General features: G+C 44.3%; 1 protein-coding gene across 1 annotated transcript; it reads left to right on the top strand.

Annotated features, from left to right (window-relative positions):
- Positions 1-487: 487 nt before the first annotated feature.
- RSBN1 (round spermatid basic protein 1) lies at positions 488-16,242 on the top strand. Its single transcript, XM_086476435.1, has 7 exons — positions 488-908; positions 4,470-5,140; positions 11,967-12,104; positions 12,538-12,680; positions 13,519-13,686; positions 14,632-14,740; positions 15,348-16,242. Exons 1-7 carry the CDS (start codon positions 488-490, stop codon positions 15,807-15,809), a joined length of 2,112 nt encoding a protein of 703 aa, XP_086332561.1. The 3' UTR covers positions 15,810-16,242.
- Positions 16,243-19,425: the final 3,183 nt, after the last annotated feature.

Genomic DNA, 19,425 nt, shown 5'->3' on the forward strand with positions numbered 1-19,425 from the left:
CCGCCCGGCTCCTCAGCAGCAGGCCCCGCCGAAGGCCCGACCCACCCAGACCGGCACCTCCGCGGCACCGGGCCCGCAGCCGGCCCGTCTCCCGCGCCGTGCGGCGCCGCTGCTCGGAGGGCCGGGCCGGGCCGGGCCGGGGCCCGTCCCCTCAGTGGAGCGTTCGCGACGGGCGGGAAACGCCGCAGAAGCGCGGTCTCGGCTCGGCCCCGCCCCCGCCGTGACGCAGCCGCGGATCCGGGGCTGAACTGGGCCATTTCCGCGCCCCCGCGCGCCACCGCCCCCGCCTGCGCACATGACCGCCGCCTGGGCACGTGACCCCCCCCCGCCCCGGCCGGCCGTGAGGCGGCCTGCGCATGCGCCCGCGGGCGGACTACACCTCCCGGCGCGCCGCCGCGAACTACAGCTCCCAGTGGGCGCCGCGCGGCGCCTGCGCAGCGCCGCCTGGCGCTCGGGCCATTTAAATGTGTGTGAGGGAGACTGTGAAATGGCTGCGCAGGTCGCTGCGGTGCGCGCCGTGTCCCGGGCCCCGGAGGAGCCGCCCCCGCTCCCCTCGGGGGACCGGCCCGGCCGGCCTCGCGGCGGGGGGCGGCGGCGGCGAGGCCCCCCCGGCGAGGCGGCGGGCGGCAAGCGGGCCCGGCTGAGCCAGCCGCAGCTGCTGGCGGGGCCCGGCCCGGCGGAGCCGCTGCCCCCGGCCGCCCTGCCCGGCCTGCCCGCCGCCGCCGGGCTCTTCGCCTTCTCCCCGCTCAGCCTGCCGCCGCCCGCCGCGCTCGAGGAGCGCCGCCACCACCACCACCGGCACCGCCCCGCCGCCGGCCCCGAGCCCGGCCGCCTGGCCGCCGGGCAGCCGCAGAAGGCGAGGCGGGGCAGCCCCGCGGACGGGGCGGCCGGGCGGCCCAGCAAGCGAGGTGAGGAGCGGGGGGAGCGGCGGGGCTGGCCGGCTGCCGCCCGCGCACCGGGGCCGGCGCCCGCCTTGGGCGCCCGGCGGTCGCTCGGCCGGCGCGGATAGCCCCCGGCGGAGCCCGCCCGCCACGTCCCTCGGCGGCGGCCTCGCACGCCGCCTGCCTCGGCCGGGCTCAGCGCGGAGCCGCCCGCTCGGGCTCGGCCTCGCCGGGGCGAAGGCGGGAGCGGAGGAGACTGCTCGCCGCTGCGGGGGCCCCGAGCCCGTCAGTGTGTCCGTGCGGGGCGGCGGGAGCGGAGCGCGGGTTCGGCAGCCCTTGTCGCCGTAGCGGAGCGCGACGCTCCCTCTCGGGGCTGAGCGCGGAGCCCGGGCTGTGCGGCCGAGGGGCCCCGGCGCAGCGCTGCGGGCGAGCGGCGGGAGCTCTGGTGCGGCTCTCCGGAGCTGCCCTCGTCGTGGGCTCCAAACGAGTGCTTGGATCGTAAAGCGTTTCTGCTGCCGTGCTTGCACTGACCGGTGCTGGAGCTGCGAAGCTGCTGGTTTGGCTCGCATTTCTTGTTCGTTTGTTTTTTAAATAAACGCCCTGCAGTTTCTCTGACAGGAAGGCCAAAATGTCTCGAATTTTGGTGTGTGTGTCTTTTTTTTTTAATTAAACCGTGCAGAATGATTGTTTTGATTCTGCTCATAAATTTATGATAGTAAAAAATCTCTTGGTGAGAGCAGCATAGATAAAAAGCAATTGCAAAAGCTGCTGTAATAAAGGTACTATGTTGTGAATTATGTTTCGGGAGTATATGTGAAGGTATTGTGCCAAAGAAACCAAAGACACACGTGCTTATGAAAGTTAGGTCTGTAGTGTAAACTCTAGATAGCAGCGTCTTAAGAATGGGCAGAAGCATTATGGGGAGAGACTTTTCACTGCTGTTTTAATGCTTCTAAGCCACTGTGTTTGAATAATGACTATAAAAGCTCCTGGACTGTAAATATCAAACTTTAGCTTGATAAATGTTGATGGAACTACAGAAGTAGTACATTTTTCTAGACTGGGAGTGTCACCAAATGTCAGCTCTAACCCAGTAATTAAATGAGGCCTTATGTTAATGAATGCTTAAACACTGCTGAAATTACCATCTGAATTCCAGATCTGTGAAGGAAAGCTATTTGCTAGCTGGAAGTCTGAAGCTCTGCTGCTTGTCCTAGGCTGCATTTTAGTGGGTTTTGGGATGGGGCTGGATTTCTTTTCCTGTCTTTCACTATCAGTTTTTGTTCATGCGTATAATGTGATTAAACTGCCTATTTCTTTGACTGCACTGTGCTTTTCTCTGGCCGTGGGTGACATTGAACATCTCCACATCCAGTGGTTTTGCTTTTTAATAGTGATACTGGTGAGTTCAGTTATGTGATGTCGAACAGTTTTAGACTAGCTGAGTTACTGGCACTGCTGTGATTCTACCTTACTGTGGGAGCCCATAGTTCGATGACCTGGCTATAGCTTTCTTTGTGTTTGAGGTACTGGAGGCTTTCCATTTATTTAAAGGAATAATTAAAACTATAGTTCCTTCAGGGCTGTCAGTCATTACCATAATGTCTCTGGTTTCACTAATACAGAGGTTACTCTCACTGTCGTAGTTGGGCTCTGCTGTGTTCACCACTGGGTAGATACAGCAGCGGTCAGGAGAGCTTTTATCCTGAAAATAAACCAGCGTTCGCTGGAAGTACCAGAATGCAAAGAGTGCTATGTCTGCTATTGGGGAATATCTTCAAACAGCAAGATACTCTGAGCTAAAACTAGTGCATGTCTGAGGTTTTAAAATTACGTCTAAAATTATAAATCTTTAAAATAAGACACCTTTAACAACTAAAAATTAACTTAGGAACATCTACAGGGAAGCGTTCCCAACAGCTCAATGGTGGCATGAAATTCTTGTTTAGTTTCAGCTTGGAATCTCTGGTCCCACCAGAGTAAATATATTCTGTGTGATTAGTGTGTTCATCGCAGTTAGTAAAGCGGTGTCTATACTTGAGAGCTTAGTGACTGAGTAAGCTCATGCGTGCTTAACTTCTGAGACTTCCAGAAAAGCTTATTCAAAGAACTGCTTCAGTTGACTTACCAAAACAAGTGGTACCACCTTTCTTTTCGTGGTTTCCCTAGCTGTAATGTAAAAGTAAGGGCATCTGCTGTTTGTGAAGGCTAACAGCAGTTCTGTGAAAACTTGTATTTCAGGTCCTAAGACAATTGTACGAAGTTAGTATTAAGCAATCAACTCTTTCTTTGCTCCATGAGTAATTCTGTTCATTGCACCAGGCTGTTATGAAGGTCAACCATCTTTACTAAAGAGCTGCAAGACCAAACTAGTAATGATACAGTTAAATACTGTGGTTAGACTAAGTAATGTCAGATTGCATGTATTTATCATTACAGCTTTCCTCATAGATAAGTATAATGTGTTGTGTTTTCCTTAACTTCAAGTACTGCAAGAGAATAAAGAGGGAATACAAACTTGATAGCTTTGCAGGCAAAGGAAGGGAATTTTGTTAGCACAAAGCCCTGTGCTGTGCGAAACTGAAAAACTTCGGCTATTGCATCTCCTAGGCAGGTGTTGCCTTCAGCAGCAGATTGTTCAGATCCCTGTAGCTGTTCTGGTAATATGGCTCTTGGAGGTTTATGTCCGTTGTTGGCACAAAATAGTTCTTTGATTTGGGCAGATTAAAATCTTGTTTTCGCAATTGAGTTTTTAACAGCTGGGCCATCAAGATTTCTAACTACCATTGTTACTTGCTAAATATTATTTGAATTGGTTTGTATTCCTAAAAGATGAGCAATTAAACTATCACATTTTGCCTAACAACTACTTCTTTACATTTTATGTCAGTCTTTAGCCTTTTACAGGTTGATTAACCTTGAATAAAAACCAACAAACAACCACCTCTTAATTTCTGAGTTAACTGCATAGTTGACTGTAAGATAGCAAAAGATAGCTAAGATGTGGATGTGATGATTCGGATCCTTTAATGCAGAAGATCAGCAGTCTTAAGATTTTTTTTTTTCCCCAGAAAGCTAATTGCTTTAAGTATTTTTACCTCTGAATGTCAATAATGCTCGTACCTATTCAGTTGCACTCTGTTTTGCTTCTATATTGTGTATCCAGTATCAGTGAAGTCTTCAGGAATGAAAGTCTCAATGTTTAAATGTTACACATACTTGTTTATCCACTTCCCCTGCGTGGCACTGCCTTAAATGTCAGAAGTTATTAATGTACTTAATTACAGATGTTCTGAAATACGGCCTCCTTTTAAAGGTATAATAATAAATCTACTAACAATGGAAATATTTCCTCAATATTAAGCTTGAGTTTTGGAAGTTTTCCTTAATTCAAGGCTTCCTTTGCATAATAACCAGATGTACTGCATTTTTTGTTGTGCCATTAAGTCTTGTAAGTCAAAAGTCAAGGTATTACTATTGGTCAGTCTTCCTGGGAATAGAGAGCTTTAGCAAATGAGTCTTTAATTATTTTTGGGTGAATATGCTGCAACTGCAGAACTCTAATCTTCTCTTTATTCTTGCTGCCAGAAATGCCAGATGAAAATGGCAAAACCCAGCGAGCTGACAGTCTTATTATGAAGAAGATAAAGAAAAAAAAGAAAAAGAAACACCGGGAAGATATGAGGGGGAAACGCCTGAAGATGTACAACAAAGAAGTGCAGACAGTGTGTGCTGGACTTACTCGCATTGACAAAGAGACTCTGTCTCAAGGACAGTGTGATAACTTGGAAATGAACAAGGAATCCTTCAGGTATCTGAAGGATGAGCAGCTCTGCAGACTGAATTTGGGTATGCAGGAGTATCGAATACCCCAGGGAGTACAAACACCGTTTGTGACACACCAGGAGCATTCTGTTCGCAGCAGCTTCTTGAAAACTGGCACTAAGTTTAGTAACTTCATTCATGAAGAACATCAGTCCAATGGTGGTGCTCTCGTCCTTCATGCTTACATGGATGAACTCTCATTTTTGTCTCCAGTGGAGATGGAGAGGTTTGCAGAAGAGTTCCTTGCGTTGTCATTCAGTGAAAATGATAAAAATGCAGCTTACTATGCTTTAGCCATAGTCCACGGAGCAGCTGCTTATTTACCAGATTTCCTGGATTACTTTGCTTTTAACTTTCCTAACACTCCAGTGAAAATGGAAATTTTGGGCAAGAAGGACATTGAAACAACAACAATTTCGAATTTTCACTCTCAGGTAAGAACTGTTTAAAGGCATAGAAGTTGCACAACACCTAGATCTGATTAATCTCATTAATCCAGAGCAGGGATGGCCTAAAATAGGTGAGGCGCACATTCTTTTTCTCAGCAGATGAAAAAAGATGATGTTGGGACGGCTGCTGCTGTGCTGTTTATTTCTGCTTAAAACACTTTTGTGCCCACTGGTAGTTGGTGAATCGCGTTTCAGAAACGAAAGATCTGTGCTGATCTTGCAGACTTCAGTGGATCTTCTAAACTTGGGAGAACACTGACATTGTTCAAAACAGTAGGCAGGTCTGTATTAAGAGTTGTACAGATCGCACACACGCTGCTTTTTCTATTCAAGAGATCTGGGTTTTTTGCAATGATATTACTTTTCAGGTTTCAGTGTATCATTCACAACAAAAGTTTAACATCTTAATTCTCTCAGTAGCTGATGCTGGATGTTTAAACTTCCCAACTTCAGGGAGGTGGTTAGAGTCTTTTTAATTGCTGTTGAAAAAGGCTTTCACTTTATGTACTACCTTGATGTCCATAGTAGGCTTGAACTATCCTAAATTCTCAAACTGTATCTCCATGTAACTTAAATGGATCCAACAGTAATAACTAAGCTAATTTCAAGATTCTCACATGAAAAACCCTTGTATTTGACTCTTGTGATCAAGCCTAGAAGTATCTGTGAACATACATCAGCGTTACAGTTTGGATAAATTTGTTTCAGATGGAATAAAATCCCTGCCTGCTTAGTCTAGTCTGAGAACAGATTCAAACTGTTGATTACTTTTGAAGTCTTTATTCGAGACCTTAACTACTTTTAGTGGTTCACCTGTTGGAGGGAAAAACCTGAAACTGTCACGGTGTGCACTTCAGCGCTAGTGGAACAGATTTTGAAATGGTGATGCTTGGGGGTGGGCTGTCTGTATCCCTCCAGAGTTTACTAAATGCTCATAAGCAAGATTTGCATTGGAAAAATGGTTACTGCTTTGGAGAAAGTCCCTGCGTGGTCACTCGTGGAGTCTTTGAATGCTTTCCAGCATTTATCACAGATACCACTAAATTAGTTGTTCTGACACTTTGCTTTTGAACTTGTTTGACAATGCATAGCTGCTGCTGCTGCAGCACTGAAACCAAGAAATTGAAGCTGGCTTAAGTAATCCTTTGTGCTGACAGAGCAGCGGCAGAGTGCACAGGACTCCAAAAGCAGTCTGAGCGTAGTGGCTGCTGCTGTCGGCAGCAGCGCTTCTGCACAGTGCCCGCCTGTTCTGCAGATGTCAAACCTGTCCGCAGGTTGGGTTTGAAGGTCTCCGGTATTAGGGATTTATCGATGTTCTTTGACATCATGATTACATTCTAATTTACTTTGAGCACATGTGATGGCCCCCTAAAACGGCTAAGCTGTGCAAATTGGATATTGAACAATTACACTTTTTCTTGGTGAATGTCTCTGTCTTGGGAACATGAATAGCTTATACTATAAATACATGTGAGGAATGTATGGTAATAAACAAGAGGCTTCACTGGGTTTCAGGCTGTGCTGGTACTTCAATTAATTCTATTTTAAGCATAGTCTAAACTTGATTAAGATTGAGTCCTGACATAAGGTTCTGTTGGACTAAAAACCTCTAAACCCAGCTTCAGCAGGCCCTGGTTAATCCTCTCTGGCTGAAGTATGTTAGTGTGGCTCACTCGCTGAGCAAACAGAGAAGTATGGTTGTCACAACTCATAAGACAGCTGAAATGGGACTCAGGAGAATATGGGTGATGGTAAAGTGCCTGGTTTCAGGATGCATTTCAGTCGATGGTGGATTCGACTGGTAGCTGCGTGCTGCTCAAACTCAGGTTTTGCAAGTGAGCTTATCTTTAATTAGAGAAGGCTAAAATGCCCGGCTTAAGAGAGCACAGGGAAGGTAAGTCTGGCTATTTTACTGCGATTCCTCGGCAGCGCTGCAGAGGAATGAACAGATTGGCTAAGCTTCGCTTTTGGGCCTTCCAGCCTGAGAGATTGTGCAATGCAAAAGCACTGTATCGTTATGCCTCTGCGGGTTCAGCATGTTACAGGATTGTTGTATGCTGTAATACTGATATTATTGTTGATTGAAGACACTCAGTTAAGTCACCTCTGTTCTAGGTTGGACCTTCTGTATGCATGAACTTGTTTGCTGTACTGAGCCATGTTGTGCAAGGGATTTCGAGCGTTGGGTGATCTCGAGTCCTGGAGACTCAGTGTCAAGAAGTCAATTTGATTGGTAAACTGCAAGTTAACTGAAAATTAATGTGACCTTTGTGTGCACCATTCAGCTGTTTTGTATACCTTTTCAGACAAACTGAATTTTAGTAGGCAGTGTCTCCAATTCAAAATAAGGACTTTAATCTGGAAGACTTCATGCCAATCTAGTGATAATTAGCTCCCTTGCAAGGTGAATTCCTTTGTTCTCAGGGCAATGAGGACAATGTAAACTGAATGTTTATAACAAAGCACTCCAGTGTGTATTTGTAGTATAACTGTTTGGTTTCTGCATATTAAAATGATTAAGCTTCAATGTTCTCTGGATTTTCTGCTTGCGTTGGCTCTGGCTCATTTGTTCTAATACTTTAGTGCTAAAGCTAAGCTTTAGTTTGGAGCTGTTCACTTGAACTAAGAGCTTTCAAGACTCAAATCACTGAACAGTAATTTTTAAACTTTCTTCACATAAGGGCGTACTTCAGTTTGAACATTTTTAGCAGTGCAGCTGGAATGAGCTCTTATCTTCCCTACCAGTTGTTTCAGTACAACTGTTTCTAGGTCCACTCAGTAAATTGGGATATATCTAGACGTGAAAAAACACTTCTGTGTCTTTTCCAAGAAGAGACAGATCAACTCCCTGGTCAGTTCTCTGTATGGTCCAATGAACAGTTCAACTGTCACAAAGGAGTTGGGGGTTCTGGGACAGGCCAGGAAAGAGTTGAGGGAAGCAGGTTTTACATAAGCTGCTGTTCCTTCTGGGAAGGAGGCAGGAGAAGCAGCCAACAGGTCATAATAGGAAAGCGTTCCTACTCCTGCAACATACTGTCAGAAAAGGTTACTCTATTCCTGACAGCTTTGGCTAATGAACCATATCACAGTTGGGTTGTCTGCCCCATCTTAACTTTCCTTACTCCTGGAAGAAGGTCTCTTATTCTGGAAGGGCGGCTTCTTTTTTTTAGCAGAAGCTATCCAAGTATGAAATGGAGAAATTGTGCATCTGTACTGCAAACTTAACTTGTTTTACCACTTAAGCCATATAAATAATGCCCGATGGTCTTAACGAAGTATCTGACAGGTTTTAGTCAAGCACACAACCCTTGCTGTAATTGCATGTCACGCTGTCCTCCTTTCCTTCTGTGTAAACAGTAAGCCTTCTTCCGTTCTTGCTTTCTTCCTTGTAGCAAAGTGTTTGCGTGGTTGGTTTTGTAGCTGACTTGACATACTAAAATACTGTCACTGCCAACTGGTTCGTGCTCTTCTTGAAACTAGAGAGAAACTTCCGAAATTTAACCTCGTTTGTCTCAAGCTTATGCCTCATCTGTACGTCCCATTCTTACCCTGCGGGTGTATGCTGCTTGCTAAGCCGTTGTGAGGCGGGGTCTGAATTCTCTCAGTAACGTGCCAGCACAGATCTGTAGCTTCTACAGGAAACGCGAAGGCTGTCTGCTTCTGTTCTCATCAAGTGTGTGCAACACTGATGGGCTCATCGTTCAGCTGCTGTAAAATGTCTCCATGAACACTGAAAAACTAATTTTAAATATGCCTATAATGTCACTTTTAGTGTGGTACCGTATGGAGTAGGGGATGCGTAGGGCAGTGATAGCTGTTTGGCATTTTGAAAGGGCACGGGACACCTGAAGGGTTTTAGTAGCCGCTGGTCCTTTTATAACAGTAAAGGTAGTGCCTGATCTGATCTGTAGATAGTGGCAGTCGGTACTCCTATGATCCACTGATGTTTTTAAAGGAGTGTAGTGAACAAATCATACCAATGAAGGTGCTGTGGTAATAAATTATTAACTTCTGAAAGCCATGTAAGCTGGAATGACCCAGGTGAAGTTCTTAAACAAGAACTGAACTTTAAACAAAAACGAGAAACTTTGAGAAAGGTCCTAGTGGATATAATGGAGTGACTTCAGGTATTTCATATTCTCATCTTTCTTCCCCAGAAAGAGGGGTGCATGAAGATGACTGTAAAATTAATATAGCTGTTAAGAGTGCATCTGGAGCACTTGGCAAATGAAAGGCCAAAGCAGCTTGCGAGAAGGTGCAGCACGCAGGTCACTTGGTATGCCTTTACAGTGGGGTGGTTTAGTGCCCCATGAGCAAGATGCCTGTTGTTTTAGGTCAGGAACATGCTTGTTACTGCACACAAGGTTTTGGCGTACTGCATGTTCTTGAGACCGCTAATCCAGCCAGGGGTATTGGTATTTGTGCTGCTCTGAAGAATGAAGGATGAGATAGAAACTGTATGTGTGAGAATTTTTTACAGCATATTAAACTGGTAGACTCCTTCTCCTGTGATCAAGGTGCTTGAGATGAACTCTACAGCCCACTGGAGATTGCTGTGAGGAGGTACATATTTTCAGTGTAAACATGACCTGGCTTTAATCCTGAAGTGTACATATTTCTTTAAGTTCTATTAAAAACTAGCAAAACACTGAAATCCAAGCTTTCCTTAAAGTTTCTAGTGTCTCTCTTGCAGCACTTGAATTATTTTCTTTTTTTCATTGCATTCCAATGAATTAAAAAAAAAAGTTAGAGCTTCTAGTTTTTAATTCCTTTCAAAAACATTACAAGGAAAAACTGTGTATGGTATTATAATTCATTTTAACTTGTGACAAACACCTGTGAAATACTAGTGACTCTCAACAGGTGGTTTCAATAGAACAAATCTCATCTGGAAACAGACGGTCTGTCTCTACTGACTTCAGTAGTACCAGGCAGCTAAACTTAACTGCTGTAAGGACTAGAGCATTTCAGTCCTTAGTTCTCCTGTAGGTGCACCGAACTAGGCTAGTGTTATGGTTTTCCAGTACTACTGCTTTGAATTGTGTTCCAGCTAGCTGGTGAAACCATTCCACTTTACTGATGTTAGGTAGTAACTGTACCAGTAGTGTTCTAATAGGATTTGGAGACTTAACTTTCACTTAGGGCAACAGCCAAAAAGAATTAACAGCCTCTGTATGGCCAAAATCAGGAAGTTAGTATGTGCTGGTGGTCTGATGGCATGATGGTGGTCTTGATGGACTTGAGGGTGGAGTGCTTGAGCTGCACGGTGAAGTTCTGTGCACGACTTGGGATGTAAACTTGTACACGTGCACGTAGAGGTGATGCGGTGCAGCAGTTGGCTTAGGGCTGAGGAATAAAGCTATATGTGAAGTTGTCTTTGGCTCCTTCTGAGGTTTTAATTAAAATGTGTGTGCAATCAATGCAGAACTGCCAACTGCGTATACACGAAGCTAAAGAAAGGAGGAGTCTGGAAATAGGAGCGAGCTAAACTCCTATAATTAAGAAGCTAAATATCTATGGTTGCTGCTCGAGGATAAAATTGCAGTGGTAACTGTAGCTCTTGCTTTATTAGTATCTCATAATTTACCTTTAATGACTTCATGGAGTAGTTTAACTACTTCTGGTTTGTTGGCTAAACTGCAGAACTTAAAACTAAAATACTTAAATGTAAGCTGCTTCATACAAACCTGTATAAATGGAGCTATAAAAGGTATTGCACTTCCTGAACATGACTATAAAACTACAAATTTACCGGTAACCCTCTGTCCTTTGTACCTGTCCCACCGCTTAGCCCTGGAGATTGGCTGTAGCTGTTCAGCACTAGAACTGCTTGATGAGTGTAGAGAGGCTGTTGAAGGGTGATGGAAGGTTGGGGCTCGGACACAACTGAGTATAGAAAACACTAATTAGGACAGAATTTCTGGTCTTTTAAGACGGAGCTGCTGCTGCATCTACATACAACCTCCTCTGTGGCTATATGGCATGTTACAGCTGCAGTCCACAGGATGAGACTAGAGAATGCTGGAGTCTGGCTGGTGGCTCTCCTCTGGGAGCAGGAAATGGGCACGGGAAGTTTCCAGATGACCTGGGACAGTGGGACAGCCTGTGCTACAGAGGATGGCAAAAAGCTGTGGGTGAGATTAAAGTGTTTCTGGTCACAGCAGTGACAGCAGGTTCTATTGCAACTGGTAATCCTAAAACTGTTGTACGTGAACACTCTAGTTCTAGGTAGACCTCTCATATCCTCAACTTTTTTATCCAATTTTGTGTATACACTTGGTGGTATGACCAGAACCACTACATGAAGGACACCTGGATTTTTCACTGTAGTCATAGGGAAAAGCCCTGTAGGACGTGGCTGAAACGAAGAATGCACATATTTTATAGCATACAGCTCGAAATGTGGAAGCAATGCTCAGCTGCACAAATTAGTAGAGTTCATGTTTGCTGGTGAAAGACTGGGTCACAATGAGACTTTGCATGGTGGATTTCTCAAGCCAGCCTGGAAGTGTTGAATTGTTCCTGAATTACTTAAATGCTGACTTGCTGTTACTCGGCAAACTTTAGAAGTATTTCCTGTCAGTAGCCGACAGGAGTTCTTTTCTCTTGGGACACCCTGCGGGCGTCTGCCCCGATCAGTCTCTGTGCGTGTTCCCAGAGGCACCTCTAATGAAATAGGTGTCAATGCATTGTGTAGATGAGTCCAAGATTTGTCTCGGCCGTGGCCTGGTGTATGACATGAATCAATGCCAGTCTCTTGTCACAGAACTAAAGCTGTGCTGGTGTTGTCTTTTCCTTTCTGGCCACCCAGGTCAATCGAACGTACTGCTGTGGAACCTACAGAGCAGGACCAATGCGGCAGATCAGTCTTGTTGGAGCAGTGGATGAAGAAGTTGGGGACTACTTCCCAGAATTTCTAGATATGTTAGAAGAATCTCCATTTCTCAGAGTAAGCAGTAACTTGTGTTTTGTTTAGAGCGCTATAGATATTTAAACAATTGCTAAATTTCATATATTTCCAAGTAATTAGAAACCACGAGGTATTTTCTGATGTGCTTATCGTTTGGGCTACTGAGGTACATTCTTTCCTGTGTCCAGACGAAAGGTACTGAATTAGGTAGCTACAGTTGTGTGAATAATTAAAAACTTAAATGTAGTTTATCATATATATGCACTACATAATCTACATCCCTAAAAACGGACTTTGATAAAGTTAGCTTGGAATAGATTTTACCTCTCAAACTTATTTTAGTTTCTGTGCAATTCTTTTGACAGCAAATTTGAACCAGCTTTACCAAAGGCATCATTTAATTTTTCTATCTCACCCAGTGTTTTGTGTTATGTGTGTTTTGTGGGTTGTTTTGTTTTTTGTTTTGTTCTAGATGACTTTGCCCTGGGGTACCCTTTCTAGTCTCAGACTTGAGTGCAGGTCACAGAGTGATGATGGGCCCATAATGTGGGTGAGACCAGGAGAGCAGATGATCCCAACAGCTGATATGCCAAAATCGCCATTCAAACGGCGCCGGTAATGTTTTGTTTTCCTCTCCATGTTAAAGGTGAAACGTTGCAGTTATGTCAGTGTTAGATTTGAGAACAAAACCTAAATATCTTGTGTAACTAGTTCTTCAGAAGGCTGATTCACAAATTTAAGTTTCATTTTCGTTTGTTTCAGATTGACTCAGTGGATAAGACAAGTATGTTGTTTGTGATAGTTATTTTATTTCAGCCCTTTTCATAGTAGTATGCCCTAGATCAATGTCGTCTTAAGACTGAAACCTCTTTTTTATTATCCTTCAGGAGGCTTGTTTTAGTCATGGTCTTTCTGTGGAAAGAACTAATTTGGGGGGGATGACAACAGGTTAAATGCTCTAAAAAAGCAGAGATCCTTACACTGATGTGTAATGTAAGTGCCAGAGCACTTGTAATAGTGTCTGTCTTCTCAGGAAATACTGTGGTGTACATGTGTACTTGCTGTCTTTCTCAGACTGTGCTGTAGAACAAATTTTAGGAGGTAAAGAATTTGAAGCATATTTTAATTGTAATTTCAAGCAGAGTTTTCAGATGCACTCCCAAATAACTAAACTTCAGTATCTGTTAAAATAGCTCTGTTTCACATACCATTAAATTCCTGGAAGAATTCTTTCAGCACAAGTGACCAGAAAAATCTTTAGTGACTGGATTTGTAATTTGCTGTATTTGTTTCAATCTCCTGTTGAATAAACACCTGGAAGAAATCTGAGGGAAGTGCTTTGGTCTTTGATTTTTGAAGCCTGCAGCACACAGCACTTTAAGATTATTTTAATACAAATATTCGTGCTTGAGTAGTCTGAAACATTTTTTAGTATGTCTTTATTGTGCTGTAGGTCAATGAACGAAATAAAGAATCTCCAGTACCTACCTCGGACCAGCGAGCCCCGTGAGGTTCTGTTTGAAGACAGAACGAGAGCTCACGCTGATCATGTGGGTCAAGGGTTTGACTGGCAGAGTACAGCCGCTGTGGGTGTTCTGAAGGCTGTACAGTTTGGGGAATGGTAAGTGCAGAATGAAATGCAACTGTTCTAGTGGGAGGGGGTAATTCTAGACACTTTCTCTCTTAAAGAAAATTCCTTGGAAAAAAAGCCTGATTGAATAAATGGTTTAAACCCTGTAATGAGATAAATTGTCTAGAGCTTGAAAAAGACAAGCTATGTACCTACTATTTTTCCCCCTCCTCTTGAGGCAGTAGAATAGTTCTAACAGCAGTTTGCAGAAACTGAGTGATGTACAAAATAAGCCTTAAGATACTATGCCTGGAGCATCGTCTGTGATTGTTCTTTTCCTGGGTGGGTGTATTGATGCTGACTTCTGTAACAGTCATCGAAGAACTCGGCATAATTACAGCTACAGTGCTTTCTTGGGTCATGTACCCAGGGCATTGCTGTTGACCTTGCATAGAAACTGGACTTGCATCACTGCTATTTCTAGCAGTAACAGTAGAAATCGGACAGCATCATTAGCAATATCCCTAGATTTTCATAGGAATAAAAGGCGCCAGAACTTCCTTTACTCTGATTCGCAGCTGTCCAATAAACACAGCTCCTCACTGCTTCGGCTTCAGAGCTACTTTGTTACTTTACGTTTTTCCTTTAATACAGAATTATTCTGTCTAATTATGGAACGGAAGAATCGAGGCAAGGTGTGGTTCCTAGAACACAGAACTTTAGTGGCAACTTGAACCTAGTTCTTGGACGTTTCAGTATCGTATTTGTCCACGAAAACATCACTTCTGTTGTGCATGCATCAAGAAAGAAGTAAAAAAAAAATCTAAGTTATACCTCCTTCTCAAAATAATACATGTACTGAGAAATGATAAGACTTAATGAGCAGTGAGAAACTGAAGTAGGTTGTTGGTTCAATGAAACTTTCTGCTGGAAAGAGCTATAATTCTCTGTAACTCAAATTCTTTACAAATTCCTGGAATTCTTGTATTTTTCTAGGAGTGACCAGCCTCGTATAACCAAAGATGTGGTCTGTTTTCATGCTGAAGACTTCACTGATGTTGTGCAGAGACTTCAGTTGGACCTGCACGAACCTCCGGTGTCACAGGTATTGAATCTTCCCTAGTGACAGCTCATTCTTAGCATTTTGGAAATAGCTTCTGATGGCTTTCAGGCACTCTGCGTAGCCAGCCCTTTTGTCTCCTTGGTGGCCCGCAGCTCGTTTGGGCAGTTTCCCTTCCGAGGTTTCAGAATAGAGTAGTTCAGCTGGAAGGGCCCAGCGAGGATCAGCTAGTGCTTTCCTTTCTACTAGGCTGGGATTTATGCTGTGACTCCTCATACATGCTATAGAAACAATTAGAAGTTGAAGCAGACCTACATGTTGTCTTAATCTGCTTTTTCTAACGTACTGATGTTGTCTTAGGATCTGAAGGCATCTAAACTGGCTCCTGTCAGCCAAAACAATGCAGCCTCCTGTCGAACCTGCTGTTCTCAGCTGTAGCTGTAGAATGCTCTTAACTGTTCGTTGCCCTCTCCTAAGATGTGCGCGTTAGACAAATTATGTTTAAAAAGTCCAATTCTCATTGAAATTTGAAGTTTCACCTGTTAAACAGAAATGTTCTGATTTAGACACGAAGTGCATTGAGAACGGGGATACGGAGTTGTTTCCTCTCAGCAGAGAATACCACTAACTTTCCCATCTTTCCTTCTCTCAGTGTGTTCAATGGGTGGATGAAGCCAAACTAAACCAAATGAGACGGGAAGGCATTCGCTATGCTAGAATTCAGTTGTGTGACAATGACATCTACTTCATCCCTAGAAATGTCATTCATCAGTTCAAAACAGTGTCAGCAGTCTGCAGCTTAGCCTGGCACATACGACTTAAACAGTATCACCCTGTGGGGGAGACTCCTCAGAGCGCAGAAGGCCATTCAAGCTTGAACAGTAGTGATCCTGGGAAGACAGAGTCAGAAGGTGAACCCCAGTGCGTGAGTGTAAAAATAGAGTCGGAAGAACCAGGTGTAGAAATGCAGCTTGCAGCAGGGGTGCTCTCCTCCTCTGTTTCTTCAATATCAGGACTTGTGCAACCAGATCAGGTGGCCCAGCCCCTTCCAGGTTTTAAAATAGAGTCTGATCAGCAACACAATCCACAGGATCATGCAGGCTCTTCTGTGTGATATGTATATAATCAAACATTTTTTTAACAACTTTTTAAAATTTTGATGTGAAGTTATAGTTTTATAACTGGCTTATGTTTTATTGGAGAAATCTTGCCTATAATTCTATAAAGAAAGGTGACATTCCAAAATGTCAAGCATATCTTTTTTACACAGATTATGCAAAATTCAAGTTGTATTTTAACCCCTTAGTACAACCTGTAACAGTGGTCTACCACTTCTTTCTGTTTAAAGAGATATTGAATATCTCCTCAAAGTCAGAATGAAATTCCTCCAGGAACATAAAATGATTGAACTATATTGGTCAGTGTTATTTCCCTACTTTACTTTATCTCTAATCTTCACCAGAAAGTGATGCTTTTGTAGAAGACTTGCAAAGTGACTTCCCATCTCATTTTAATTGCTTAAAAAATAAAAAAAAAGAGAAAGCACAGCACTTTTGATGATTTGTGAAATTTTTGATATGTCTGTTCTTGACATGTTGGTTTATATATGAGTTGGGTTTATATACAAGCTATAGAAATTGATCTCTATTTCTGACGGTTCCTACAAAGGTGATCTGTAAAATTAACTGAAGAAAGTGTCTGATCCTGTTGAAATGCAACGACTTGCTGACCTAACACGTTTTATAGCACTGCTTATGTTGTTTGGTGTGAGGGTTTTGCTTCCAAAATACATCTTCCCTGAACGTGATGAATACTAGTGTCAAAATTAGAGAACCTATTGGTAGTCTTGTGGAGGAAACTGCTATCTTTGAGCACTTTAAGGCTTTAAAATACTAACCAACTCGGCAGCTTGTTCTGATCAGGTCGTAACGTGTCCAGTGGAACCACACTTTCCCTTGTACTGATGCACTTACTGTAATAGCATTGAGTTGGTAACTGACGTACACAGCAAGGCTGTCCTTGTTCTAGGAAGTTCTGTGTTACTGTTTCACAATAAAAAGTATTATGGAATTGGGCTGCTTTTTCCATGCGTAGCTTCTGGGTGCCCAGGTACTGTGGAAAAATCAGTGGCACGTGCTAGATGTGTAGAGTGTCAGCTATCAATAGTTTTTAAACAATCTTTCAATATTTCTGGATGTTAACGTGTAATCTGTATTTGACTTTCACTCGCCCCGCTTATTACTGCCCTTTCCAGCCATCAAAAGGAAAAGTCCTGTCCCTTTCCCCCTCTCCCTTCCCCCTCCCCACATTTAGAGTACCAGTTGCGTTTTGTGCAACTTAAGCTGTCTCCAGGTAACTTTATTTGTTCTAATCCTCACTGGGGTAGGAAAGATTTGAAACACTATGTTAGACTAGACAAAAGCAAAGATGCTGTGTTAGTTCTGGATGCATCTTTTTAATATCAATTATTACTCTTCTCTTTATAAGGGTCTCTAAAATATGTTACTCTATTATAAATCTTACTTTGTGCAATATTGTTTGTGTAGGCTTTTATATACATATTAGCACCTCAGTGTAGAGGTCACTATTTTAAACTGATAGAAAAATAATCATCAGAAGATACTGCAGTGATTAGTTAGAACCTGTATTACTCCTTATGTGTATGTATGTATTGTCTTCGGTACAAAAATGAGGACTAGGAACTATTTCCATTTAAAACCGATTTACAGATTGAAGTGGTAGTGACTCGTTTAGTAATCTGTGTAAATAAGGTGTTAGAATGGAAAGCTTTTATGACGAAAAGTAATGTGATTCATGCAGGGGTGTAATTTAATCTTAGCAGAAATTCTAGATGACCCAGACTGGCTTGTAAATGAGCCGTCTGTTCTCTGGTGGGTTTTTTCCACTTTTTATGTTGAGAGGAATTTCATAGCTTTAAGGGTTGTGCAAAGTAAAATTCCTCGCAGGCAATAGTGGTTTCGGTTCATCCTTCACATTCAGAGGTCGTATTGCCCAAGGGTGTTCTTTCCCTTTACGAAGTCTGCTAGTCTTCCAAGTGCCCATCTCGCTTCTCACACGTGCTGCCCTTTGGTCCTGTCAGTAGAGGCGCGTCAATAAGGCGGCTGTTCCTTGGCAGCCAGCACTGCTACAATCACTCAGGAACTGACACACCTGCAGACACCACAGTGGTCTGCAAACACAATGTTACAGGCAGAACAAACCGATTAAGAGCCCCCATACACCAACTTGTCTGTCTTGTAGTGAAAGTCAAAAGAGAATGATGAGGGAATCAGTTTGGAAGTCCTCTGTAAATGCTAGTAGTGTGTTTTCAGACGGATAAAGGAAGACGAGCAGAGTGGCTCATGTTGCTTTCAAAACTGTAGCTTTAGTGAAATCTGTGACTATGGCCCGAAATACCCGGAAAATGCTCTGACTTCTCCCTTTGGCTGGAGGGACGTGACTGGCAGGGTCATGCTCTCTTTATGTTCCGTTCAATTACCAACTTAACAGCTAATGTCAGATTTAAATACAGAAATGTGTCTTCAAATGACTCGAGTGTTGCTGCTGCTGTTCTAGCACGCTTGCAAGATGGAGGGAGAGAGGAGCAAACTTCATAGAAGTCTGCCCTAAATGCGTTACCAGCTCCGGTACGCTTTAACCACCATGGCGTACCGCTTTCACACCCCCCTCCATTCCGGAGGTGAAGTGTGAGAGGGATTGCTCATGGAGCTGCTTGCTGTCCTGTCTAGCTGTTGTTCGAAGGTTGCTTCCATTGCACTGAAAACAGCAGAGCAGAATTAGAGTAACGCCTTGATGTGGAAGATGGAAATGTTTTCCAGAACAAGGCACACAGAATACTGGTTCTTGTAAGCTTTGCTGTTTAGAAGTTGAGTAACGGCTTTGAGCCACTTGCTGTTTGCTAAGCAACACTCATGTCTGGGCAGGTCCAAGTAAATATCTCCGGGTATCTCCCATGTGAAGTACTGGCTGTTTGAATTTCTCCAGGGTTCCATGGGACAGCCCACCTCATGAGCTAATGAAACGGGCCGATTTCATGGGTGGGTCTAACAGTTCTCGGAACAGTTTGTGAGCCTGAGGGTGCTGGTCAGTCACTGCAAATCCCCAGTGCTCGCCCTGTGGCACGTGTGCCAGGTGAGAGGTAGAGAACGCCCCTGGTTGGCCGAGCACTCTGCCTGCAGAGAGCGATCAGCTTCCAGGCCTGGAGCTGGGGCTTAGGCCTCTGTGTGAATAGCGTGCTGTCGATCTAAAGTGTCGCTTGGCTCGGTTGTGCTGGAAGTGGGCTAGCAAAACGGGATTTAAAGGCAGAAGATGGGTCAGCCTCAGTTCCCTCTCCTCTAGGTATGCTACAAGTCACTTGTGTAGGTGCCCGGCACATTCTCCTCCAGGAGGGTGGGACACTCGCTGGAGTGTTCTCAGGGGATTTGTAATCAGCGTTTTTCACAGTGTAGATCTTGCCATACAGAAAAAGGGCTCTCTGCTCTGCCGGCTTTACTGCACGTTACGGTTTTGTTCCCCTGGGCCAGGCTCTGTGTCGGAGCTCGAGGCCGTGGCGTGGCATGGCATGGCCTGCCCTTTGGGGTCCGGTTCAGCCCAGGAATAACTCTGGAACGGGCGTTTCTGAGGAGCGCTGAGCGCCACCGGCTGCTCCGTGCCTGCTGGAGGGGTGTGCGGAGAGGGGAAGGCTTGTTCCTGCTCCGCCGGTGGCCCCT

This window comes from Leptosomus discolor, chromosome 21 (genome assembly GCF_034619465.1).
Source record: "Leptosomus discolor isolate bLepDis1 chromosome 21, bLepDis1.hap2, whole genome shotgun sequence".
Taxonomy (NCBI): domain Eukaryota; kingdom Metazoa; phylum Chordata; class Aves; order Leptosomiformes; family Leptosomidae; genus Leptosomus; species Leptosomus discolor.